Here is a 27,432-nt window from a genome sequence, read left to right on the forward strand (position 1 = left end):
CCAAAACATATTTACAGAGTATGTTACATCACCGAATTTCACGCAAAAGATCTTTTTCATTTGTGGTAAAGTGCCTGTAATGCACCAACACGTGCAACAGCGTGCATTTGCTGCTGGACATTTAACATGGTATATTCTTGTAAGATTCCTTCCTTTCAGAAATGACGGATATAGTGCATGTGGATTAGTCTTTAACTTACTTCACTAAGAGCCTTCCACGTCAGCTGGTGGAGGTGTCGGGGAACAATGCACCCCAATCTGGGATCTGTCATGATAATTGCCTCAGACATACTGGAGAAGAAATTGGTCTTTGTTGAGCTGTTTTCTGGGCAGAAAATGTGGGCAAAAGGGACCAATATCACGGGGTTCCATGCCCCCAAGGACTCCTGCTGTGCACAGGGGTATTTGCTGCCTCAAAAGTGGAATGTCAGTAGGAGGGAAGTTGTTGGTTGATTTTTTGATTCATTGATTCACAGCCTTATGTCACAAGGCAGGGCGAGAAAGTACATCTGGTGAGCACATGGAAGTCCTAACTGCTTATGCTGCATGATCTAGCTGATGGGTCACTGGGGTTAAGAAGGGTTAGAAGTTAAGGGTGGAGCTGTTTGTTCTCTTTCTTTACATGGCTATGCACAAGTGTCATCTTAAAAAAAGCTGGACACCAACTATTACATTTCCCTGTTTGAAGCTCCTCCTGTATTGGCAGACCACCTTAATACCAGCATCATGAAGGGTCCAAGAGTAAAAATGCCTCTGGCGGTCTTCACTTTGAAAGAATATAAAAATAGGTGTAGAGAGAAACAACATTAACTTGCCAACATTGACTGCAATGAAAATAAAGATCAGGAGACACGTAAAACGGGCTGCCTATTCGCTATCATCCATTTTACACTCTGCACAAAATCAAAATCTACCCCATTGAATCTGAAAGTGTTTGAACCCTGTGCTTCAATCCTACTCTACCAATGTTGTACTCAAGTCAGTACCTATGGCCTTCAATACTCTACTGATGTTTTGATGGAATTATCAGTCGCAATTAATTTTGAAAAATGCATGAATCAAAACTCAATAATTATTGTATAGTCAACATGGATTCAGAAGGGGAAAGTCCTGTCTCTCCAACTTATAGTGATAAGCCTGAGAAGTTATTCAGTTTGCAAATGCTCTTACTGACTAGTCAATAGTTGGTGTCAGCTCTTAACCTAAGTAGATGTACTCAGTGAACAAGTCTCAAATTTCAAGCGCTCACTGCTGCTTATTCCTATAAATGGTCTGCCAGATCAGCTCAGGGAATTGCACTTGTGGGTTTTATTCACTTAGAAGACCGAAAAAGGACTTTATAGAAAAATAACATAATCGCAACACCTGCTGCAAAAAATATTTTGGAATTTAATTTAGTTGTGTATGTATGCGCATACACACGCAATTATTTACAAAAGAGAACGGAGAGAATTCTGATGACAAACATTCACAGCCTCTGCATGCAGAAGAAAGTCACAAGACCAAAACAATATAAGTCACTAAATGTACCAAACAAACTCCCAGGGAGTTTGATCCATGAGCCACTCTTTTTATTAAAAAACAGAAAATTGGCTTACTTCAATTGAATTCTCACCAACTGGGAAATTTAAAACCCCCGTTAGCTACCTTTACTTTATCGTTATTCGGTTTCATTATCTGATTGTGAGCTGTAAAAAGATTGCAGGGCGTCAATGAATTTTCCATCTGAGTAAGCTTTCTTTCATTGCTTCCTGTTTGATGACGTTGCCTTATATGTGTACTGGACCCACTTTCAAACTATTTTTTCACACATATTATTCAAAAGTGCTGCTGTTTCTCATTTTCAATAGTCTTTTTTACTGTCAGTAGCACTTTTCAAAACTGCCTAAACAGTCAAGCTATTTTTCCTTTCAGTTTTATAGCAATGCTTATGAACTGTAGAAGAAACATTTTGGGGGTTAAATTGGATAACCCCCGAAATCGGGCGTGGGGGTCACAATGCGCAATTAACCCATGCCTGGTCGTTGAGATGCAGACAGCACCAGTAACATTCGTGCTGCCTGGTTTTTTACCTGATATCTGCGAGCAGCCAGGCCTAGCTGCGTTGTTGACTGACTGCTCACCAGCAAGGGGTCCTGATATTGCGCGAATGGCTAGCATCACAGAAAGGCAGCCTGCACCTCTTATTTGCAAAATATAAGATATGGGTCCACACAGAGATCAGACATCGCACACGTAAAACGCAGATGCAGGAGCCATCCCTATGTTTACAAACTGTTGAGTTGTGTTAAAACATTGAATAAAGATTGCGCACTACCAAATCCCACATCTTCCAATCTGCATGCCAGACCTCACCAATCTGCCGATCTGAGTTTGTACCAGGCCTGCGAGAGAAGGCGTACCAAGGTTCTCTGCTGATGCACTAAAGGCCTTGGTGCAAGAGGTGAACAGAAGAAAGGGCATCCTAAATCCGCAGGGGGGTGAGAGGCCCTCCTGACATAAGATCAAGAGGCAGTGGGGAGCAGTAGGGGGCGAAGTCAATGCCAGGCACATCGCACCACTAACATGGATGTAGTGCAGGAAGAAGTTCAATGCTTTGACATGAGTGGTCAAGGTGAGTGAGGTCAACTATCAAGTGGCATCTCCTACCAACTGCACCACTAACGCATCCACTGCTCCTCGCTCTACACCCCCCATCACCCACATACCAACAAAATCTTTCAATCAGATGCTTCCTCTCACCCTCACACATTACCACTGTTGCAAGCCACCCACCCACAACTCACAGGTCACACACATTGGCAGTTATTCAACCATGACAGGCATATCACCCAAACATCTTGCAGGACACTCACCAATACACGTCCTGCTTTCTTGCAGGAGAAGGTGGTACATAACAGGAGGCAGTGAGTGGCAGTGGCTCCGTGGAACATGAACCTGCTGTCCTCTCGGATGACAGCATTCCTGTCCCACCCCTGCCACTCTGCCAGTGCCCCTGCTGTTGCCTGTCAGCTAGCCAGCCCACTCCCCATAGAGTACTGAAACTTTATTATAGGAACAAAGGAAGATGGGAACAGGAATAGGCCATTTAGCCCCTCAAGCCTGTTCCACCATTCAGTGAGATCATGGTTGATCTGTGACCCAACTCCATATACCTGCCTTAGCCTCATATCCCTTAATACCTTTGGTTAACAAAACTCTATCAATCTCAGATTTAAAATTAACAGTTGAGCTAGCATCAACTGTCGTTTGCAAGAGGGTTCCAAACTTCTACCACCCTTTGCGCGTAGAAGCGTTTCCTAACTTCACTCCTGCAAGTCCTGGTTCCAATTTTTAGGCTATATACCCTAGTTCTAGTATTCAAATATAGGAGACCTCCAAAAACAGGTACAAATGCATCAGCAGCCAAAAGCAATAATCCGGCAACCAACCTGTAAATCCTGCATGATCCCTTTAAATAGCACTGGTGGGGGTCGACCTTGCTGTTTACGACCTGTTCAGCTGTGCGAGGTTAAAATGGTGCATTGGCTGGAGTGTTGCGTTCCAAAATTGCATCTGTCCCTTTAAATCAGCGTTGCACACTGATCTAAAGCATATTCTCCTTACTTTACATGCTGCCGCATTCGTTATCTGCGCGTGTGTAAACGCCTTTACCAAGATGGCATCGGGCTCATGTCGTGCGCGCATTCCGGACGCCATTTTGGGTCCTTAGGATGCTATGTGGCGCCTTTACAACGGGCGCTACACGGCCCAATTTATAGTCCTTCTTATTTTGAATTTGAAAGGAGCAGTGAACACCAGTACAAGTTTATTAGCGCAATTTGTGGAGCTTAAAAAATGTCTATGAAAGGAAAATCATAGAAGTTGAGAATGCCTACTTGCAGGATTAATTTGCAGTTTTGCCAAACTATATTGATTAAAGTTTAAAAAGCTCACTGATTCTCTTCGTCCTAGAAATTAAGAATTTCACATTACTTTCTATGTAAACTAACCTAACTGCTGAAACTGAGCTTCTTGAGCCAAGAATAGCAGAATCATTCCAGGTAACTAAAGACATTCACCAACACTCCTTAAAAGCTGTTGACGGATCTCAACCATTCATTTATTTTAATGGTAATTACTATAAGCATGGAAAACATGTCAATACTTTACACTACATCAGACCAATAACAGACAACAATTGTCCACTACCTTGAAAATAACCTAAATAGGGATCAATTACTACATTTATAGGAGCCTTCTAATTATAAATACTGTATTAGCTTGTTAAGAGAGGAACTAATATGAATATTTAACTCAATTATTTGACATAAACACACAAAAGTTAAACCATCTGTTTACATTTCCCATAATGGTCTATTGAAAGAAAAGTTGTGATAACCCTTTAATTCTGTGCAACATGCTTTTATGTGCTATTTGTGCCATCAAGCACCTGAAGCAACTTGTGAATTTTGCAGTATATATATGCCCCCTTTACATGGTCCTTTCTTCTTCAGGTGATACAGCAGCGTTCCCGTAGCACCACTGCCAGTATTTTTCTCCTCAGCAGAGGCGGGATCTCTCTCAGTGGCAGGGATCTTGCCTTGTATAACTAATGACTTCAGACCCAGGAAAATGTGTTGGGATCATGTCAGGGTCGGAAATCCTGTCCCGACCAGCTAGGGGCAGCTTGAGGAAATTTCTACAAAGATGGTTTGAGAATTTTTTGTACTTGTTATAGTTTTTTTTCATAAAATATGTACTATAAAGTCAGTACTGTACCTGGAAGTGGAGCAATACCAAATATATACTGTTGTTATAGTAGGCTGCTAAGATTCAATGTGACCCACTGAGATACGATATTGCATTGATTATAAGAACACCTTCATTGTATAAGAAAATAATGGGAGTCAGTGGGAAATGAAAAACAGCATCATAATTTTAAAAAAGTGGTAAAAATTACTATGCAATGCTGCTTATTCTGAGCAATGGATGTCTAGAAATTTAAACTAACTGTCCTTACCTCAAAATACATTTAATAGTATCATCCGTCTCTTGGAAAAACACAACTACTGTGATCACTCATTTGCTGCAATATTTGTTAGAATAATAATTCAAAGATGCTCTATTTCCGCCATTCTCCGAGGTTCCCGCTGATCTTCCATCAATATTGGGGGAACCACCACAGAATTTCTACCCCTTTTTGATCTGGCCTACAACTAAAGTTATATACAATTTCTTATATTTGGTGATTTGGCGAGGGATGTCAGTGCCAAGTCCTTGTAAAAGTAAATGCAGGGAGCCAGTCTTCCATGCTTGCGCATGCTAGTAAGCAGATTAAAAAAAAGTCTGACCTTCATTCTGAGATTGCATGGCAAAAATAAACTTCTCACCACTCTGTTCAGAAAAAGTGGTGCTAAAATCATCCTATGCAAACTCCAATCAGACTGGTCTTCCGAAAGGAAAATTGAGGGGAGAAATTATCTAGATCTTTAAAACATATGAAACATAAGGGGTGATTTTAACCCTGCCCGTCTAGCAGAAACTGAGCAGCCAGACAGTTAAAATTGCCTGTGGGACTTACCTGCCGAGGTCCCGCTTTCTTCCCCCCACGGCTTCCAATTTTAATTTGGAGGCTAAAGGGACACCCAATGGAAAACAGTGGGGTCTTTCTTTAAATATGCAGATCAGGTTCCAATAATGTCATTGGGGCCCAACTGTTATTTTAACCAGTGGCCTGCACTAGTACAGTAGCAAATGTTTGGCAGTTTAGTTTAAGGCTGTAGTTCAATCCTAGGGCTCTAGTCACATTTAGAAAAATCTGTTTCAAATTTCAGCTTGATTTTTAACAGCTGCACATACAAAATTAAAAGGGTTGAGTCAGAAACAACATTGCTGGGAAATTACTGTTTACAAGTTGTTCTGCAGTCATTGATTTTATTATAATAGAGTTTTAGTATTACAGAACCTTTTGAAAATGAGTTAGAAAGAAAAATAAGTAGCACATTTTGATTAGCAGGGAATGTAGGGTAAATATACTTTGATAGGGTTTGCAGTAGACAACCAGCATAACGCAGTGAGAAAAATAAATAATAAAGTCTACTGTCTGAAATATACATAGAGCAACTGGAAAGAATGAAAACCACAATCAATTTCTTTGTGTGGCAGGTGCACTGAGTGCACTGCAGTGCAGAAAACAACAGTGACATAGCCCTGAAAGTATAGTTACTTTACTAAAGAGTGTTGTGCGCTTCCCAACAAACACAAATAAACAATTTGGTATATATTGTATGAAGTAATATTAATGTAAAGTTCTTTACCTGTTTTGTCTTCCGAATAATTTTTTATGATCATGAGAAGGTTAAATAAATCATGCTATAATCAGCACATTGTACAGTAATGTGAAACAAATGATTTTAAAGCTGGAATCATACAATGGCCTGTTAATGTGTAATTCCAGCAGTAAAGACATTTCTTGGCAAAATATTTTGCCAACTAGTTTTAATATTTATTATAACACAATCACGATAGTTCAATACCTGTTAAAGCAACTCAGAGAACCAAGTAGCAAGTCATTTCTTTCTCAAGAGGATTCCTTACTCTGGCCAGAAACTTCAGTCATAATTGCAGAGCTCCACAAAGTCTAAGTTTAAACCAGCTCTGGCCATGCTGGAAAGTAAAGAAACTTGGAAATAACATCACTGGCCCTGAAACCACACCATAGGACACCAGCATAACAACACTTAAGGTGTTCTCCTATTTTAGCAGGGCATTAAACTATTTATTTTAAACATGTTAACACCTCCACTAAAATAGCTGAGAGAGGAATTTCAAACGAGCTGGTTAGGCTTTGTATGTGAATATCCCATGGTGGATACTCAGGGCCATTATATTTATTCCTGCAACATCAATCCATCCTTTCAGTCTCAGTTTTACTACTGTTTCTGAGCTGAGATATCCTGTTGTAGCTTTTCATTATTTCATTAACTACGTCCTCAATAGTTGCGAGAAAATTATATTTTACTCCATTTTAAGTTTAATTTCTTTTGGTTAAGGTTTAAATAATAATTTTAGTAGGTGCAAAGACAAAGTTAGTTTCAGCAAGTTCAAAGGAATAATGTCTGACTTACCAAGCTGCAAGTTTTTAAAAACACGTTTTCCCATTTTTGGGCCCAGACTCGGCCATGAGCAAGAAGCGCATGCCCGAACCAAGAAGCCCAAGGATTGATAGAAATTGTTCCTTGGGCCTCATCTGTATATACGTGGCAAGCTGCCAGTGTTGGTCACACCTCCACAGGCAGCTCGTCCGACGAGAAGAAACAATTTCGGGCTGCTTGTGTCGCTGGCAGCAGCCCTCGGGTAAGTCCCAAGAGGGGGTTTGGAGCAGGCTCTTTGGTGAGGGGGGGTTGGAGCAAGCTCTCCAGTGAGGGTAATATTTTGCCTCCATATTTTCTCCCTCCTGAGCCGCACAACTTTCAAAATCAAGAGGGGTAGCCTGCCTAATTCCTATACCACCAGCAATATTACTCTCAATCAGTATCCAAATTGCTCATGTGAGCAGCCAGGTTTAGTTATCCTATTTGATTTTACCTCATCGTCACGAGAAAATACCTGGCATTTGCTGAACACTTTTCTACACAATACCGTTGAGATCAGACGATTAGCAGAATGGAACTCAAACCTACACACTCTACTCCATGGAGCTGTAGGTTGCTGCTCCATTGCATTTCAGTTACCTTCAAGAATAAGAATTAGCTTCAGAAACGAGAACCATCTAAAGAACACAAGTTCAGGTTAGCTTAAGCCAGCATAGCTCATTGCATACAATATATATCGCTGCTCAAAATACTCTGCTGGCTCCAAAATCTGTCAAATGGTAGTGAACATTTGTTATTCACCTGGTTTGACAAAAAAGGTTGCTCAATTCCTTATGTCTATATTATTAAATTACTTGGGAGTAATTTTGACTTCCTGCGATAGCGTAAGATGAGTGATAGTGAATAGGCAGCCTGTTTTACATCTCTCCCGATTTTTATTTCGAATTTGACTACTTAACCATGGAAAATACAACAATCAAGTTCAATCCTGTTCTGACGCAAATCCACTCACGCACTAAGGACACCAAATAAAAATGGAAGTGCCAAAACCCTTGACATGAATACTTTAGAGCTACAGTATACTTTAAAAATGCTAAGAAAAAAACCCCACGGAAATCCTCACTGCAGCCTAAACAAAATGGTAAACCTATTTAGTCATTTCCCCTTTAAATTATGAATACTTACAAGACACAACCTAGCTACAGGTATAGGCTTTGGGGAGTTATAAATTCGGCTGCGCAGCGCACGTTTTTCAGGCGCTAACTGGTCTACTAAGCCACCAATATGGTGGGCAGGAAGCGCATGCACAATCGGGCCGGAAGTGCACCGTTCGCCATATTAGTGAAGCAAAAAAAGTGTCCAGGGCCCAAGCCTGAAATAGACATTAGACCCGTTCCATATACAAGTAAGGTGCCTAACGCCTGTTTGAGGCCCTCATTTCAAGATTGGTTTGCCCTGAGGCAGCCAGCGCCAGTAAAACCAAACCTTAGGATGGCCTGCTACCAAAAAGGTAAGCTTTTCAAATTTACTTTCCTAAATGCGGAGCCCGGAGGAGCAGGAGTGCTCCTATCGACCCCACATTTAAAAGAAAGCTTGCTAGCGCTCCCAACCCCAACTGATCGCGGCCACTCTCGTGCCCCCGGCCTCCGATCTCGACCACCGCTTCCCCCGGCCTCCTATCCTCCTCCCACCAGTCTTTCTCTTTTTTATTTTGCAATTGATAAAACTCCTCATTCCAATATGTTTCCTTACTGAGTGGTATACCTACAAACAGACCGAAGACACCAAAGTACAGTGGGATCCAAAATTGAAACTTTTAAATTGGGAGTCAAATTCTTAACCATTTAAATTACCTGGCTACCCCTTGAAATATTTGTCATAATTCTTTCTTTGCAAGTATCATTTCATTTATGTCGTTAACCATGTCTTACCTAACTGATAAAGTGAAGTCCCCGGGGTTACTTTTGCTGGGTCGAGCTAGGAAACTCCCATGAACCCCTCTGGTCAATAAGAGCTGCTCCGCTTCAATCCCAGTGATATTGGGATGGAACCACCTGTACAACAGAATAAAACAAAACTTTTATATGGTAATAAAATAAAATCTAAATACAATCTTGATAATTCAGTCACTTTTTGTGATAAAATTAGAATTATCCAATAATGTTGGTTAAGCAACTTGGAATTGTGCAGAGAAGACTACATATTTCTTTAAGATTGGGTAATGTTGGGCATTGTAATACAGTCTGAAGAGTCACCCTTTTAAATATGAATTCCATGCCAAAGTGATGAAGCACAGTTTTCTCTTTCACAGCTTTTCCATTGCACAAGCTTATATTTACATTTACAGAACTACCTTTTCAGGCATACTTTAAAAAGTAGTGTCTGCGATACTGGTCAAATTTTCCCATTCAGGCACTTGCATTTTGTTCTCGTTATTCAGGTGTTTACCTTCCTATACTGTGGCTGAGTTATGCGGCTTGAGTTGTCATTTGCTCTCACTGCCAAGAGGATGGAGTGGGCGAGACGGGCAATATGTCAGAGACAAGCAAAGTGTGATAAGCAAGGTGACAGAGGTAAATGCAGTGTGGCAAGTACAATGCACATTAGGGTTACCAGGAGTTAATGGTTTACAGTACAATACCAGGATTCACACTTCTATGTAGATACTAAAAATTCCTTTCTAACAAAGTTAAAATGTAAAATATATAAAAACAATTAATATACAAACATACAAAAATGATGGACTGGAAAAGACCTACTGGTCAATCCAGCCTCTCCCACACAGTTGTGCTGCCTTATGCATTACAATACAGACACTCCCCACCCACCAGGTAATTTCCTGACAGGCAAAAACCAGATAAAAAATGCAGACCATTTAGGGAGAAAAAAAACTGGAAAATTCATCTCCGACCCCCTTAGGCAATCAAAACTAATCCAGGAGATCACATTGGCCCTGATTTACCTTACAGGATAACCTACCTCTTGGACAGGGTGATCTCTGCCCCAGCTAGAAACAAGTCCAGCCCTCGTTTGAAGGAATACAGTAAATCAGCATTCACCGCACGAGCCGGCAACCTGTTCCTCAGGTCCACTATTCTCTGGGAATAGTTATTAATACTAATTACTGTTGTCAATGATATCAACATTAACTCATTATTAAAAGGTCAGGCTATTGATGGTTCATTTTTGATTTGTAATATTTACGATATCATCTATTGCCATAACCATTTTAACATATATGGTTCATAGTAGTTCTGTGCACACAGCTGAGATAACTTCCAGAAATCTGTCACTACTAACGTTAGCACTGTTCATTAACTCCTGGCAACTAAAATGTTGACCATGGGCTGGACAAACATACTCTGCATTTCCATGACATTCAGCTAACATTTTAAAAAAGTCTCACATAGGCTGTAACGTAGGCTTTAATAGCAGAAGGCTAGTCACTTGCTTAGTTCAACAGACATTAATATGACATCCGTTGCAATGAAATTTCCAGTCAATTCATGCATATCATATAGTAATTCATAATTTCAAAAAATCATTTGCAAAAATCATTTTATTTTGCATAAAAAAGAAAATTACTGTTTCATGATGCTTGTCAGCAATATATAGCCTTAATCACACTTTTCACAAAGTAATAATTTTTGTGATATGCATTACTCCACCTTGACCATTTCTATTAAAAAGTCCTATCTTTGAAATGGAACACTTCATTATACGAGCCCTAAAATAAAAACTGAGCAGACTCATGAGTAGAGTCAAGTCGGTTGAAAATGTTCCGTATCTTAATTAAGGGTTTTGACCAGATTAGGAGTAAAAGCCAAATATTTAATCTATAAAATGCACAAGGCAGCCACATTTCAAGTATGAACTGACAGCTGAAATTAAACATCACATCTTCACACTCACTTTGACAGTTCTTTGTGGCTAACCATATTTTCCATCTAAAACCCATCCAATGTTCCGTTCACCAGAAACAAAATTTACCAACATGCAGACACTTTCAACAGACAGCCAATATGTTTCCATAATACAAAATTGGGCCATAAGGAAACTCAGATATTTCCACTTCGCAATTGTTACACCCAGCAAGATAAAATGTAATGTTAGAACATTAACAAAACCATATCAGAAGCAACTAACACCAATATTAAAAACAAACCAAGACCAATCTTTTTGGCTTCTTGGGCTTTGTTTACTCTTTTAATAATACTGGAATACAATTACAGTATCCACATTAGGTTGAGAGAATCAAAAAGATTGCTTACGACCTGACCTAGATCTAACCAGAATTGCCATATTTATGGTACTGAGTAGAAACATGTAAATACAGTTCCCCCCCAGAGGCGTAGTGGACAAATAAACTGCACATTGCAGTACTGAGTCATACATACTAGTACCCAGGAAAAAATGTGCCAAATATTTGCACATGGTTGTAAGTGGATTTCATTGTGTTGTAGTTTTCCCCTTTTCTATGGATTCTTCTACATATCCCAGTGACAAGTTACCCTTCACATCTGATGAACCACCGCACAAAGTCGTACCTCTTGCTCGCTGTTCCACTTCCCCTTTCCATTGATTCTCACATCGTACTTTGATGTAACAGTATTTTTCAACAAGCAAAACTCACGTTAATCAGATCAACCATCTTCTCATTATGATAGAGATTATGACAAACAAATGAGCCTTTTAATTGAACAAAACATAAATTTCATCAACTTTATAATTACAATATTCATTATATTATTAAGTTAGAAGAACAAAATTATAGGATAACGATTATCAAATTATACATCATTATCGAGTCTGTGATTCAACACTAATAATAATAATAATAATCAGCCAATCTTTTAAACCTAAAAGGAAAAAGCATATTTTGACAATGTTTCAATTAGTGGAGTTATGAATGGGCTTTTAAAAAAATTATCAGCTGTGATAAAATATACAAATTACAGGTAACTAAAAAGAGGATTTCCAATATCGCGTCAGACACCTGTGAAGAAATGAAAACCATCGCCGATGACGTATTGAGAGTCTTTTGCTTTTAAACAACGATAAAGGGGTAGTACCCAGACTCAGCCTCTCTTCCCCATCCTGACCCGGTGTCTCCTCTCTGGAAACTAGCTGTTTGAGAATGTTCTTTTTAACCAATAGCACCCCAAATGAATGCAGTTTTAGGTTGGGGTAATGCAGTCAGGTGGAAACAAAAATTGGTGCATTTTGGCATACACCAAAAGGTTGGACAGGGCATGTCAGTTAAAGGGATGCAGTATGCAATCCCACAGCTGCCAATAGAGAAAATAATGGTATTTGGAGAAAGCTATTAGAATCTGGTCCAACTGGAACTAACTTATTTTTAGTGGGTTCACTAAAGCATGTTTCAATACTTCATACATATATGAACACTCTATTGCTCTCTTATTTACAGAATGTACAATTTACATAACATGCAATAATGCAGGTGTAAAAAATAAAAGAATTATGAAGAAGTTATAGGCTGTGAATAATGGAGATAACTCTTCAGAAAATAACAGTCTAAATGGTTGTTGAAATAGCTCTAACCTTCAATACAATCCCACTAACTAACAACTTCCCTTGCATTTTAGAAGTTCACAGCATAGAAGAAGGCCATTGTACAGGCTCTCTGTTACGATAATCTAAAATTAATTTCATGGTCCCACTCCTTCATCATAGCCTATTTCTTCCTCTGCTTCAAACATTTCTCAATATTCCCTTAATAGTCTCTGCTTCAACCCTCCCCGTGGTAAAGCAGTCCATGGTTCAACAACCCTATTAATAAAGAAACTTCTCTTAACTTCTCTCCTCACTCTATTAGTGATAATTTTAAATTGGTGACCTCTCATCATTGGCTACTCAACCAGAGGAAAAAGTCTTTCCCTATTCATCCTACCAACACCTTTCATTTTTTTAAACCTTCATTAAACCTCCTCTTAGCCTTCTCTGCTCCGGTGGAAATATGATGTGGAGATGCTATGTCAACCCCAGTGGAAATAGTCACGTTATCTCAAGTCTCTCCTCATAACTACAGTTTCCCTCCCAGGAAATCATCCTGGTGAATATATGCTGCATGATCTCTATGGTTTTAATGCTCTTCATATAATGGAGTGCCCAAAATTGCACAGTATTATAACCAATGTTTTGTACAAATATATCATTACTTTTTTACTCTTTAAAAAAAAATGCTCCCATTTATAAAATCTAAAATGCTGTTGACCTTTTTTATGGCTTTATCTAGCCGCTCACACTTTGAGGGTATTATTTATTTGAATCCTTTGGTTTCTCTGTTCATCCACACCATTATTGCCACAATAGGTATTTACATCTCAAAGTTCAATGCTACTGTTTACATGAATTCACGGGGTAGATTTGGGCAGCCAGCAGACTGAAGCTAGAGATCAAGCACTGAGGACCCACCGGCTCCAGGCCACTGCAACATTAGGTGGACTGGCCTGTATTCTGGAAGGTAGGTAGGTCTGTGGGGGTGCTCCAATCTCCGCAGAGGGGGAATCGGCGCAGCAGTGGGCCATGCTGGTTTTGTGGAACCTGTAGGAACAATCTTGCTCCTCCTGGCCCGACAAAAATTAAGAAATACTTATCTTTGGGCTCCTCTTCGGCCGGGCCACCAGCTGATACTGGGCGGAGCATGCAAGCGTGCAAAAATGGCTTTGGGGTCCTAGTGACATCATAGGACCTATATTTAAATATTTAAATGAGCTGTTTGCACTCTTCAGGCAACCACCCAGGCTGCCTATTCAGAGAACTCGAGCAAAATGGAGCAACCACCGTAACGAGGAAGTAAATTCTTCTCCACTGTTTTCGGGGCCCTAACGCCCTGTTTCCAGCAGGCGGAAGGCCTTAAAATTGAGCCTCGTGTCTCTGGTGACAAAAGCTCAATGGAATGTTTACCCCCTACCAGAATGAAAAAATCTCAAATTTAATGACATCAGACTAGCAAAATGGTAATGAAATAATAGACTCATATGTAACTTATAAAGTATTGTTATGTCTGGTTGGCCCTAAGAGTGTACAAATGTTTACTTCTATGAGGTTACATTGTTTGATGTAACTTTATTTTTTCTTATTAAAATGAGCTTCTAAGGAAAAATTTAATTCATTTTGGTATCTGCATCTTATTTACACATTGTCATTGAAGGTACATTAAGTGAAGTTGTAAGTGTTGGCTCTTTCTGATTTGCATGCATTGATAAAAAATATGAGGGAGGATGTTCAGTTTATCTAGCTCATCCTTTGAGAGAAACCTACAATGCCCCAACACAGCATCCCACTACAAAGGTTGCAAAGATGAGCAAACTCATTTGCCTATAGTGAATACCATGGAGCATGGAGTTAGAATCAGGTTTATAACACAGTTTCATATGGTGTGGTGAAAATATTTTTATCTGTATGTACTAGCTACTATGTACTAGCTGATTTCCCATGACACTGTTGATAGGTACTCTGGCTCTGGAGCACAACTATAATGTTTAATTGCTTTAACGGCACTGCTTGTGACCACTGTGGGGAAGTGATATAAATACTTCCTTAGGTCAATTAGAGGCTAATTATTGTTGTTGTTGTTGTTGGAATCTTCTCTAGATTGGCAGCTGCTTGGCTCCTCTGCTTATCTCAGCAGCCTCCCCACATTATATCAAGGTTTGAAAAAATAGCTGAAAACAATTGGATTTCTTTCTTTTTTGTAATATTGTTCAGATGTGATTTGTTGGTGTTTTATATGCCATGTGAGAGCTGGAGTGTGACGGATGCTTTCAAGACTTTTATATAAATAATTTCATAAGCTTAATGGAGCTAAACTATTTGCATGATAGTATAGTTACATCTTGAGTTTCAAGTGTTTGTTCCCCATTTTTAAAATTAAATTTCAATACTTGTTTTAATTGTTTTAACCGCATGGTTACTACAGTGTGAAATCAGATTATATAATTTAGCAGTTAACTTATGGCATCAAAAATAGTTCTGTGAAAGTGTGGCATTATGTTGCTCAAGAGAACACAGCCCTTATGACATCCGAATTTACAATTCAGCTTTTCAGTCTCCAATCGAATTTTGCTCATATATTACACATACTGAACAGAACTGCCATTTTCATGGTAGGTTTATGTAACAATTGAAGGCACAGTCAGGAATTTATATATTAACTCATATAACAATAAAAAGACCAAGATAGTGCCCGATGGTGCTGTCTTGTGCTGGACTTGCCGGAGTTTGCAGGGTCAGTGGGAAAGCACCTCATTACCACAGGACAGGTAGGCACAAGCACCAATAAAGATGCATCTGTGGCACCACCTACCTCATAACTGTGGTAACTCTGGTTTGCTTACGCCACTGGGGGGATTGCCCGGATCTCCTCCGACCACCGCTATCCCCCCCCCCACCACCACCAATCTCGGGGAAAGTTCCTCTCAAACCCCTGAGCAAAGGGGCCAGTCTACACCAATTTCATAAAAGGGAATTCCTTCTTCTGGGGACAAGGCTGCTTGACCGATGGGCCCCACATTTACTGTTATGGAGCCCACTACACCTCCACTCACTCAGTGCACTGGTCACTACACAAATGCCAGTTCCCAACTGTGGAGCAGGAGCTGGAACACTTGTCTTAAGGAGTCCCCTCCCCGTCAGTTGCCTTGTAAAAGGTGGACAGAAGTTACAAGTCAATGAGGAAACTCCTGGAATTTCAGCCCCATGTTATTTACTAAATTATTCTTAATCAAAATTATTTAATACGTAGACTAGATATTCTACAACTGACTTAGAACAAAGTACACTGGATCCAATTCTTAAAATGTGGATCAGGTACAGTTTAATTTAGAATTTTAGAATTTAAAATTTTAGAATTTTAATTATTGTGATTTTTTTTTGTCTAACATCAGCACAATTAAACTAGGAATGCAATAAGGCAATTATTCTCTTAGGCTCTTCTTTTCTCCTCTTTTCCAGAGTCGGAACTTGAAACTTAGCATTTTGTAATGGTGGTTGACCTCGTTCTCACCAATCTACCTGTCGCAAATGCATCTGTCCATGACAGTATTGGTAGGAGTGACCACCGCACAGTCCTCATGGAGACAAAGTCCCGTCTTCGCATTGAGGACACCATCCAACGCGTTGTGTGGCACTACCACCGTGCTAAATGGGATAGATTCAGAACAGATCTAGCAGCTCAAAACTGGGCATCCATGAGGCACTGTGGGCCATCAGCAGCAGCAGAATTGTATTCCAGCACAATCTGTAACCTCATGGCCCGGCATATTCCTCACTCTACCATTACCAACAAGCCAGGGGATCAACCCTGGTTCAATGAGGAGTGTAGAAGAGCATGCCAGGAGCAGCACCAGGCGTACTTAAAAATGAGGTGCCAACCTGGTGAAGCTACAACTCAGGACTACATGCATGCTAAACAGCGGAAGCAACATGCTATAGACAGAGCTAAGTGATTCCACAACCAACGGATCACATCAAAGCTCTATAGTCCTGCCACATCCAGTCGTAAATAGTGGTGGACAATTAAACAACTAACGGGAGGAGGGGGCTCTGCAAACATCCCCATCCTCAATGATGGCAGAGTCCAGCACGTGAGTGCAAAAGACAAGGCTGAAGCGTTTGCAACCATCTTCAGCCAGAAGTGCCGAGTGGATGATCCATCTCGGCCTCCTCCCCATATCCCCACCATCACAGAAGCCAGTCTTCAGCCAATTCGATTCACTCCACGTGATATCAAGAAACAGCTGAGTGCACTGGATACAGCAAAGGCTATGGGCCCCGACAATATCCCAGCTGTAGTGCTGAAGACTTGTGCTCCAGAACCAGATGCGCCTCTAGCCAAGCTGTTCCAGTACAGCTACAACACTGGCATCTACCCGACAATGTGGAAAATTGTCAGGTATGTCCTGTCCACAAAAAGCAGGACAAATCCAATCCGGCCAATTACCGCCCCATCAGTCTACTCTCAATCATCAGCAAAGTGATGGAAGGTGTCGTCGACAGTGCTATCAAGCGGCACTTACTCACCAATAACCTGCTCACCGATGCTCAGTTTGGGTTCCGCCAGGACCACTCGGCTCCAGACCTCATTACAGCCTTGGTCCAAACATGGACAAAAGAGCTGAATTCCAGAGGTGAGGTGAGAGTGACTGTCCTTGACATCAAGGCAGCATTTGACCGAGTGTGGCACCAAGGAGCCCTAGTAAAATTGAAGTCAATGGGAATCAGGGGGAAAACTCTCCAGTGGCTGGAGTCATACCAAGCACAAAGGAAGATGGTAGTGGTTGTTGGAGGCCAATCATCTCACCACCGGGACATTGCCGCAGGAGTTCCTCAGGGCAGTGACCTAGGCCCAACCATCTTCAGCTGCTTCATCAATGACCTTCCCTCCATCATAAAGTCAGAAATGGGGATGTTCGCTGATGATTGCACAGTGTTCAGTTCCATTCGCAACCCCTCAAATAATGAAGCAGTTCGAGCCCGCATGCAGCAAGACTTGGACAACATCCAGGCTTGGGCTGATAAGTAGCAAGTAACATTCGCGCCAGACAAGTGCCAGGCAATGACCATCTCCAACAAGAGAGAGTCTAACCACCTCCCCTTGACACTCAACGGCATTACCATCACCGAATCCCCCACCATCAACATCCTGGGGGTCACCATTGACCAGAAACTTAACTGGACCAGCCATATAATTACTGTGGCTACGAGAGCAGGTCAGAGGCTGGGTATTCTGCGGCGAGTGACTCACCTCCTGACTCCCCAAAGCCTTTCTACCATCTACAAGGCACAAGTCAGGAGTGTGATGGAATACTCTCCACTTGCTTGGATGAGTGCAGCTCCAACAACCCTCAAGAAGCTCGACAGCATCCAAGATAAAGTAGCCCGCTTGATTGGCACCCCATCCACCACCTTAAACATTCACTCCCTTCACCACCGGCGCACTGTGGCTGCAGTGTGTACCATCCACAGGATGCATTGCAGCAACTCGCCAAGGCTTCTTCGACAGCTCCTCCCAAACCCGCGACCTCTACCAACTATAAGGACAAGGGCAGCATGTACATGGGAACAACACCACCTGCACGTTCCCCTCCAAGTCACACATCATCCCGACTTGGAAATATACCGTCGTTCCTTCATCGTCGCTGGGTCAAAATCCTGGAACTCCCTTCCTAACAGCACTGTGGGAGAACAGTTACCACACGGACTGCAGCGGTTCAAGAAGGCGGCTCACCACCACCTTCTCAAGGGCAATTAGGGATGGGCAATAAATGCCAGCCTCGCCAGCGATGCCCACATCCCATGAACGAATTTTTTAAAAAGTGCTTACCAAGCGTATTATATGTTTCTCTCTAAAGTAAGATTTCTTTTCATACTGACCAAAACAACTGTTAAAGAAATAGCACAAAGACATAGAAGGTATTTTCAAAATAGGGAGGGGTAATGAGAATCTGATGAAGCTCACAACTTTATGATGACTAAGGTAAAATATTTGATTTTTAAAAATACCAACATAAATCAGTTTTAAAAAAACTGAACATCCATTTAATGAGAACCAAGCGTCTGACTTTTATCATTGCATCATATTATTCAAATAATTTATATTATTAAGGGAATCAAGTGATATGGGGATAGGGCGGGAAAGTGAAGTTGAAGTAGAAGATCAGCCATGATCATGTTGAATGGCAGAGCAGGCTCGAGGGACCGTATGGCTTCCTCCTGCTCCTATTTCTTATGTTCAATTTGCAGTGTTATTTATAAACCACGTGCTATCTGACTAAAACATTACATTAAGTTAACCACATGTTTAGCAGTACATTTTCCAGCTTTGACCTCTGAACATCTGCTGATACCACAACATAAAGGCAATTTGATATGCTACTTCTGTTTTTCTTTGCTTATCTTGTGTGTTCAACATTACCACTTGAGAAATGATTCCTTCAGCTTTAACAGTGTAAGATGTATTAGACCTGAGCAGTAAATATTTACTAGAAATATTTCTTGAATTGGATGCAATCTTTCAAATGGTATTTTATATGAACAAAGAAAGAAAACATCTTCTGCGTTCATTAGCAGATCTCGTGATATTGCTCATAGGTAATCTGGGGACTGGGGCATGGCTGTGATTTTAGGTGTTAAAATGGAGCAGTTTTTAATCTGGTACATCCCTTTGAGGCAATGCTTAAGTATTCTTGGCGTGGAAGTGGTCCAAATAGGATATCCTAAAATCAATTAGGGGTTAGTTGTTATAGGAAGTTTCTGTAGATAGTCCAGGAGTACTGACTGCAACCATATTGCCCTGCAGGCTCCTTCAAACAACGTGAACGCCTTCACGAATCGCAAGGGCTTCCACTCTATCAATGTGCAACTGGAGTGTGATGGACCAGCAGCGCATTATGCAGGACTGTGCTTGTTTTTCTGGCAGCTCCCATGATCCATTTATATTGCAACCATTGTCCATTCCCTACTGTTTGCCCCTGCAGAGCAAGTTAAATACTGGCTGCTTGGGGATAAGGGGTATCCCCGTAACAATTGGCTTACAACTCTCTTTAGAAACCCACACTCAACTGTGGAACTCTGCTATAATAAGACTCATGGGTCAACTAGAGCCCTCATCAAGCAGACCATTAAAGTCCTCAAACAATGGCCTGGACAGGTCTGCTGGCTTCCTGTCATACAGCCCAGTAATAGGAGCCCATAGTATCTGTTTATTGTATGCTGCATAATTGGCTCTGCAACGGGGTCAACCCATGGGACCGGTGAGATTTTTTTCAGTGAGATTATTGTGTTAACCCAATAGAAAGCATAATTTTTAAGTGACTTATATAAATGGAAGTACCGTTTTATCATGACAAATACACTAATGGAGAGAATTTTATCAAAGTTGAAGGTAACATTTTGTTAAAACTTACAGGACATCTTATGATTCCAGGAATGGGAATTATAGTTATGAGGAGAGACTTGAGGTACTGGGATTATCTCCACTGGAGCAGAGACGTCTAAGAGGAGATTTTATAGATGTTTTCAAATTCTCTGTTCCTCTCACTCTGGCCCCTTGTGCAATCCTCCTACCTTTGCCCCACCATTAGCGGCTGTGCCTTCAGCTGCCTAAACCCCACACTCTGGAATTCCCTCCCTAAACCTCTCTGCCCCTCCCTCTTTAAGACCCTTCTTAAAACCCACCTCTTCAAACAAGCTTTTGGTCATCCCTCCTAATATCTCCTTATTTGGTTCAGCATTCATTTTCCTTACGTTTCCATGAAGTGCCTTGGTTCTTTTCTCTATGTCGAAGGCACTATATAAATGCAAGTTATTGTTGTTTTGCTAGAGTGATTAGGGAAAAACTATTTCCTCTATATGGAGAGGCAGTGGCAAGGGGACATCAATTTAAAATTGTCATTAAGAGAGTGAGGGGAGAGGCTAGAAGAAATGTCTTTATGCAACTTGTTGTTGGAGCGTGGAATGCATTGCCGCAGAGTGTGGTTGAGGCAGAAACCAATGCATCTTTTAAGAGAAAACTGGTTAAATATTTGAAACAGAGAAATATACAGATCTATGGGGAGAAAGTAGTATAGTGGGATTAGTTTTGAATTGCTCTAGCAAAGAGTCAGCACAGATCCTATAGGCCAAAGGGCCTCCTTCTATGCAGTAAACTTCCATGGTTCTGTATGAATATATTATAACTTAATAATATACAAAGTTAGACATTGTGACAGCTATTTTCTAAACCTGTATTAACTATACCTTCTAGCATCTTAATCTGACGGATAAGAGAGATTTAAATCCGACAACTGGATTTTGTTTTTTTTGACTGCATATGTACTGAAGAATCATTCAATCAGTTGATCAGATTTTCACATGTTAAATGGATTATTGCGTAGTAAATTGTGACTAAAAGTGCATTCTACTCATCATTACAAAGGCTATTTCCACTACCCATTTGACAGTGTGAAAGCATTGACCAATGTTCTCCCAATCATACCAAACTGCTACCACCAGTTTCCTTTGTTGGAGGGGGGGGGGGGGGAAGGGCAGAAGGGCATGACTATGCTTCAAATGCCTTCAACTATAAAAATAAGGGGGACCCCTGTGCAACCCATCCTTCATGCCAAGAGATTTGTAACTACAAAGGTCCACTATATTGACAAAAGGGTTTACACCAGCAAAAGAAACTAATGGCCACTTCAGCAATGTACTGCCGTCCATGGAATTACAACCCTGCATGCCTCTTTGCTGAGTGGAGGGGAAGGGTTGGGAGAGGAGAGAAGAGGAGAGGAATAAAGGGCAAAATGAAATGCTATTCTTTATTAAAGACACAGGGGTAGAAATTAGTTAGCACCCGACTACGTGCGCAAAACGAGCAGCGTGACTGCAACGCGTGCCGGAAGAGGTCAGCCCGAGGATCTCCCGCTATTGTCCTCAGTCTTCATCTTAATAATCGCTGTGAGCTGCCAGCACCTGTCACTCTTCCAGAGGCAGCTCGTCATTTTGCTCGATTAGTGCCGGCTACCTCACCGACATCAACTTCGGGTAAGTCCTTGGGGGGTGGGAGGGGAGGAGAATGGGAAGGGGGCTAGCGTGGGCAAGCAGCGGCCCTTAGGAGTGCTCTGGAGCTAGGAGGAGCACTGGTGCTCTCCCTGCACCACGTAAAGGTAAGTTTAAAAAGATTGACTTACCATTTTGGTGGTGGCCTCCACCGCTGGTTAGGCTGTATTACAATGCAAAAAACTGGGGGAGAAATTGGTCCTTTTCGGGGCAAAAACATCCCGAGCCCCAAAGACACCTGAAATACATCCGACTCCATATTGGCGTGGGCGATTTTCAGATGTTCTGGGCAGCCGCCTAAAATAGGCTTTAAGCCCCTTGCGTATGTTAATGAGGGCCTAATGCCTGTTTAGGGACATTTCCGTTAAATTTGTCGGCACTGAGTGGAGCTGGAGCCGGGCCGTTATTTTGCATAGGCAAAAGACATTTGAAATCACAAATGTAAGATTCTGCTACAGAGCTACAAAGATATGGACTGTGTCAGAGAGGGAGCATTTTTTTAAAAAAATACGTGTCTTCAGATTTTGCACTGGAAACAAAAATCTATTTTAACCATTAAAAGGTGATTTCACAAAGCTGATTTTCCAGTCAAGAAACACAATAGCTTTTTTAAACAGAATATCTCAGCCTGAAGTACGATTCAATAAATATCACCATTAGTGAGTGATCAAAATTCCGTTACATGGTCAGCCATACATGTGTAGATACAATAATTATCATAACCAGTTGCTAGCTAGGACACATCCTCTATTTGCAGGTAAGCCGACAGAGGTAGAGCCATGTGAGGTTTCAAGAATGACAGCATTTATAGTCTTCAAGTATTTTTTTCTCTAGAAAATATTTTAAAAGTGATCCTTTGATATCTTTGGTGCTTTAAGGCATCACAAAGTAAATTTCCTCCCACGTGTAGGTAGGAGTTAAATAGTTTATGGCTTAAAAATAATGTTTCGAAACAATATTTTTTTTAATGTTAGTGTTAATTGATGATTAAAAAGTATAATAGTAATTTCAGATAATGTATTTGAAAAGCTGAGAAATACAAGTACAATTGTAGTACACTCTGTACAGTACAAAAGACTCCAACAGATGTACAATAAAGGCCAATATGCGCTGGTTGGTTTTATAAACCAGAATGAACTGTACAGTAATCAAATTCGAGCAGGATACAAGTTAAGATACAATATTATAAAATAGAGATGAAGATAAAAACAACAGGACAGCATTCTCAAGGTCAAGATGAGTTGTAGACCTGAAGGAATAAAGCTTTAACTCACTCCTATTATGGAACACGTCTCTATCTATATATAAATGTTTTGTGTCTAGCGCATCCATCATATTACTAACAACAACAAATCATAACTGAGCTATCTTAATAAAAAGAATACAAAGTGAGAAAGAAAACAAGTCATTTCCTGGTGTTTATCCTGACCTTGCGATAAACTGGTCTCTCCCCAAGGAGCGGAGCCAAGCAGCTGCCACTCTAGAGAAACTTCCAACGGCAACTGTAATGAGCTCCTAACTAACTTCAAGACGTGGCTATTTAGACCGATTCCCACACAGGGAGTACCTAAAAAGTAACCTTTAGGGGACATGGCAATTTAACAACTAAACATCACAGCTGTGCTCCAGACTCCAAACAACCAATGAGCAACTCCGTGGGAGATCAGCTTGGACATAATTTAAAAAGCTATTTCATTTTTGGCGTGGTGACTCTCACTTCCCTTTCCATTTCCCTTTTTAAAAGGTATATTATGGATTCTCCTTCCATCATTACATTCTATACCTAACAACCCTCTGAGTAAAAAATATCTTCTAACCTCTCCCTTAGTTCTTTTAGCATTGATCATAAATTCAAACCCTCTAGTTGCCAACTAACTAATCAGTTTAAAAAGTTTTTTTTCCAATTTATTTTACTAAAACCTCTCATAATTTTGAATATCTCAATTAGGTCTCCTCTTAATGTTTTTTCTATTGAAAAGTTTCTCTTGTCTCTTCTCATAATTAAAGCCCCTCATCCCTGGTATCATCTTGGTGAATCTCTTCTGCACCTCGATATCTATCCTAAAGACACTCAAAATTGAGCAATGTATTCCAACTGCAGGCTAACCAATGATTTATATAGGTTTGGCATTACATGTTTGCTTTTCTATTCTATACCCTTATTTATAAAACCTAGGATTCCAAATGCTTTTCCTTTTTAACAGCATTTTCAACTTGTTCTTCCACTTTTAAAGATTTGTGTATCTGAACTCCTAAATCTTCCTACTTCTTTGCGCCCTTTAACAATTTACTATTTAGTATGTTTGTTCTCTACTTATTCTTCCTCCTAAAACGTATCATGTATAATTATTCTATTATGGAGTCCTTCCCCACCATCGGCACATGTTCATTCCTTATAGTAAAGAACGCTAAGTTCAATCCGGTGCTTCCTCTAAAAAAATCATGTACTGCTATTAGTAGCTCTATAACCCTCATTATATTCCAACTGCTATCAATTCAGCTCCCTTTTAAAGGTGCCAACTGACCCCAAATTGGCTAGCATCTGTGAAGGCCACTACCACGTGGGGAAAAATCTCTAATCTTGTTTGTGCCTTGCAAATTCAATAATTATGATTTGTAGTCTTATGCTCATTATCCAAGAAAACAAGTGCTTACTTCAACCTTATCTATGCCTTTCATTATTTTGAAGAACTGTACCATGTCACCGTTCAGTCTTTTCTATAATAAAAATAGGTTTAGTCAATTGAACTTTTCTTTATAAATCAATCACAGACTACAATGTGAAGTCATCACTGCAGCACATTACATTTTAGAGGAACAGTAGAGGTCCTTCATTCCAGCAGGGCATTCAAACAGATCCCTTATCCAGTTTTCTCCTGATAATTCAGTTATTTTTTGTGCTAAAAAATGAGTTATTTGATAATCTGAATTAAGCAATGTAAATATAATTGCAGAGAGAATTTAATGCTAAAAATTGAATTATCAGATCATTTGAATGAAGCAACTTTGAATTAAGAGGAGTAGACTGTATAACACATTATTCAGGCAAATATTAAGACGACTGACTGCCATACTGGAAGGTGCAGAAGTACTGTGGATGCCTAACTGATAAGTATTCTGTGCAAGATATTTTCAGGATAATTATGAGAAGCTTTAATTTGAATTGTGGAAATGGGTTGCCCTGTAAACACAGAGTAATCCCTCTATGTAATACTTTGTATGGCATAATAAGGTATGTTCTGCAATAGTTAGGTACATGTTACAATTGTGGAGTGTTTAAGATGGTTTCTGAATGAAGGAATGGTAAAAACATATGATTGGTTGTGGCCTGTACAGTAAGGGGCTATTATAATACAATGATAAACATATATTCCAGCTTAAAATACTGTAAAATAGTGTAATGTACTACTGCTGTACAAGAAAAACCTGCATTGATTGCCTGCCAGACGTTTACTAGTTTTGCTCTAAAACATTACTGTAATAAATAAAATAAATTTTAAACTGGCCTTTATTTCTCTTTATTTGATTAGGCCTGCTTTCCTGCTCTCATCCTGACCAAAAGACAGTTTTGTTGGGGGAAGGGGATCAGATGAATCATAAGATCACAAGACAAATAAAGAGAAATGACGCTATTCTGTCCAACCATCCGCAACAAAACTTATCGTGACCTGCAACCCATTTTCTAACTTTGTTCAGAAAACCTAGGTTAGCAAAGCTACACTTCCAAAAGCTTTCAATAAAGTACCATTTAACAGATTCAGATCAGAAGGCATCAAAGATATGGAACAGTAACTTACTAAAGGAAAGGAAGCAGAGGGGAGTCGTAAGAGAAGCTAAGTCAAAACGGGGAAGGCATTGAGCGGAGTGTGCCAGGAATCCGTGCTGGGACCCCTACTGCTCCTGGTATACATAAATGACCTGGATTTGTAACCTCAATGTAAGCTACACTTTTTTTAAATGAATAATTTAAATAAGCTAGGAAGAACTGTGGATAAAGAGGAGGCATCCAAAATCTCTCAAAAAGAGTTTGACAATGTAAGCACTTGGGCTAATCAATGACAAATGAAATTCAATACAAGTACTGCATATTGGAAGTAACAATAGAGGCACATGTAGTCCATGAGGTTACAGGACTTGCCTTGAGGAAAGTCAAATAAAACCTAAGGATGTAATGTTGACTGACCCATTGCTCACCATATCTAAACAGTGTGAGAAAGCCATATACAAAGCAAACAGGATGCTTGATTACTTTGCAATATTATTTCATTTTGTATGCCCAGAAATCATACTGAAGCTGTACATTGCCCTGGTCAGGTCACACATAGATTTCTGCATACAGTTCTAGTGGTCAAGACATAAGAGCCCTAAAGTGAGTACAGAGGAGAGCAACAAGGCAATTAAAGCCGGTGGGATGACAGTTTAGATAGTTAGGGAGGTACTTGAGGTCCTTGACAGACCTCATTGGGAAGAGATTTTAGCAGGGATGTGATTTGGGACTCTCCTCAGCGTGTTTCCCATGCTGTAGGAAACACTCCCTGTTGTTACAGACGTGTTTCAGTCAGCAGCCATTGGGAGATGCAGAGGATTCCTTGACAGTTGGGGGGAATACCTCATTCATTGCAGCAGGGCACTCTGACACCTCAGACAAAGATTTGCCTGCCATACCGTTGTCTCCACACTCAAAATTATTACATCATACCCTAAACTCTGCTGTCCAAACAAATTTACCTACTTTGCAGACCCCCTCACACTCACACCATCAAGATGGGGGGGAGGGGGGGTTGCACAACTGTATTCATCACTCCATTGCATGCCGTCCACCTCCGCCACATGGAGCTACACAATACAGTGCTGCGCAACAGGCACCTGCACAAAGTAGTCGTGCAACTACACATACACCCACTGTAGGGTGACCCAATGGGTGGCATCAAGGGTGTTCATGGAGAACCTCATGAAAGGGCATTATTGCACAAGCCAGACAAGAATGGCCACGATGTGCCAGTAGTGGTGACAATATATGTAATGTGAGTTGATCAGAAATCAAATGTAAGTAAAAACCATGACAAACCCTCAAACACCCTAGTGCATCCCCTTCATGCTCATGACATGTTTGCCTTACGCTTCCAACTACACATACATGATGCATGCCCTGTGGCTGCAGCACAGGTAGTGGCAGGTGGGGTGAGGCTGACCGTGAAAGAGATGCATGAGAGGGTGAATATGACACAGAGCCATGAGATTCTGAGGATTGGGTTGAGTAATAGTGGTGGGATGAGTACTAGGGATGTGAGGAAGTGCAGGTAAGATGAGGATGAGGGTTTAGTGGGTGTGAGGAGTGATGTGATAGAGTAGTGCAGAAGGAGATGTGGGGTGGGGGTGGTGGTGTGGCAGACGGAGTGTAGGGGAATGAGTAAGAGTACTCACTCCCGTCCGCTGGGTGGAAGATCTCCCTCCTCCTCCTCCTCACCCCATCCAGTAAGACCTGGAGTGAGGCATCATTAAACTTGGGAGCTGCCTTCCCCCTGGGCTGCTCCATACTGTAATTTTGCATATTTTCTGCAGCATCAGTCAGTGGAGGACTGCCCCTTTAAATAGGGCTCCTCCAGCTGACAGCCTATGATGCGGGTGCTCAGTCGGCCCGCTGCGCAGCTTCCCAACGCGAAACTCGGAAGCCACGGTAAGTGGCTTCAATTTACTTATGATCACATGCCAAACCCACCGTTTGCACTGGGCGCGTTACCCAAGCGCCCAGTCGACTCCCTGCTGCCAACCCGCCTCCCTCCTAATATCG

The 27,432-nt window shown here is 40.9% G+C and overlaps 1 protein-coding gene across 3 annotated transcripts in view; it reads right to left on the reverse strand.

Moving 5' to 3' along the window:
• The window catches only part of ptpn11b (protein tyrosine phosphatase non-receptor type 11b), a 156,001-nt gene that overhangs the window by 71,553 nt on the left and 57,016 nt on the right, over positions 1–27,432 (reverse strand). For all 3 annotated transcript variants that reach the window (XM_067970300.1, XM_067970299.1, XM_067970301.1), the window contains exon 2: positions 9,008–9,130. In XM_067970300.1, coding sequence (XP_067826401.1) covers positions 9,008–9,130 — 123 coding nt within the window. The remainder of the gene's footprint in view (positions 1–9,007; positions 9,131–27,432) is intronic.

Source organism: Heptranchias perlo, chromosome 32, assembly GCF_035084215.1.
Source record: "Heptranchias perlo isolate sHepPer1 chromosome 32, sHepPer1.hap1, whole genome shotgun sequence".
NCBI classification, from domain to species: domain Eukaryota; kingdom Metazoa; phylum Chordata; class Chondrichthyes; order Hexanchiformes; family Hexanchidae; genus Heptranchias; species Heptranchias perlo.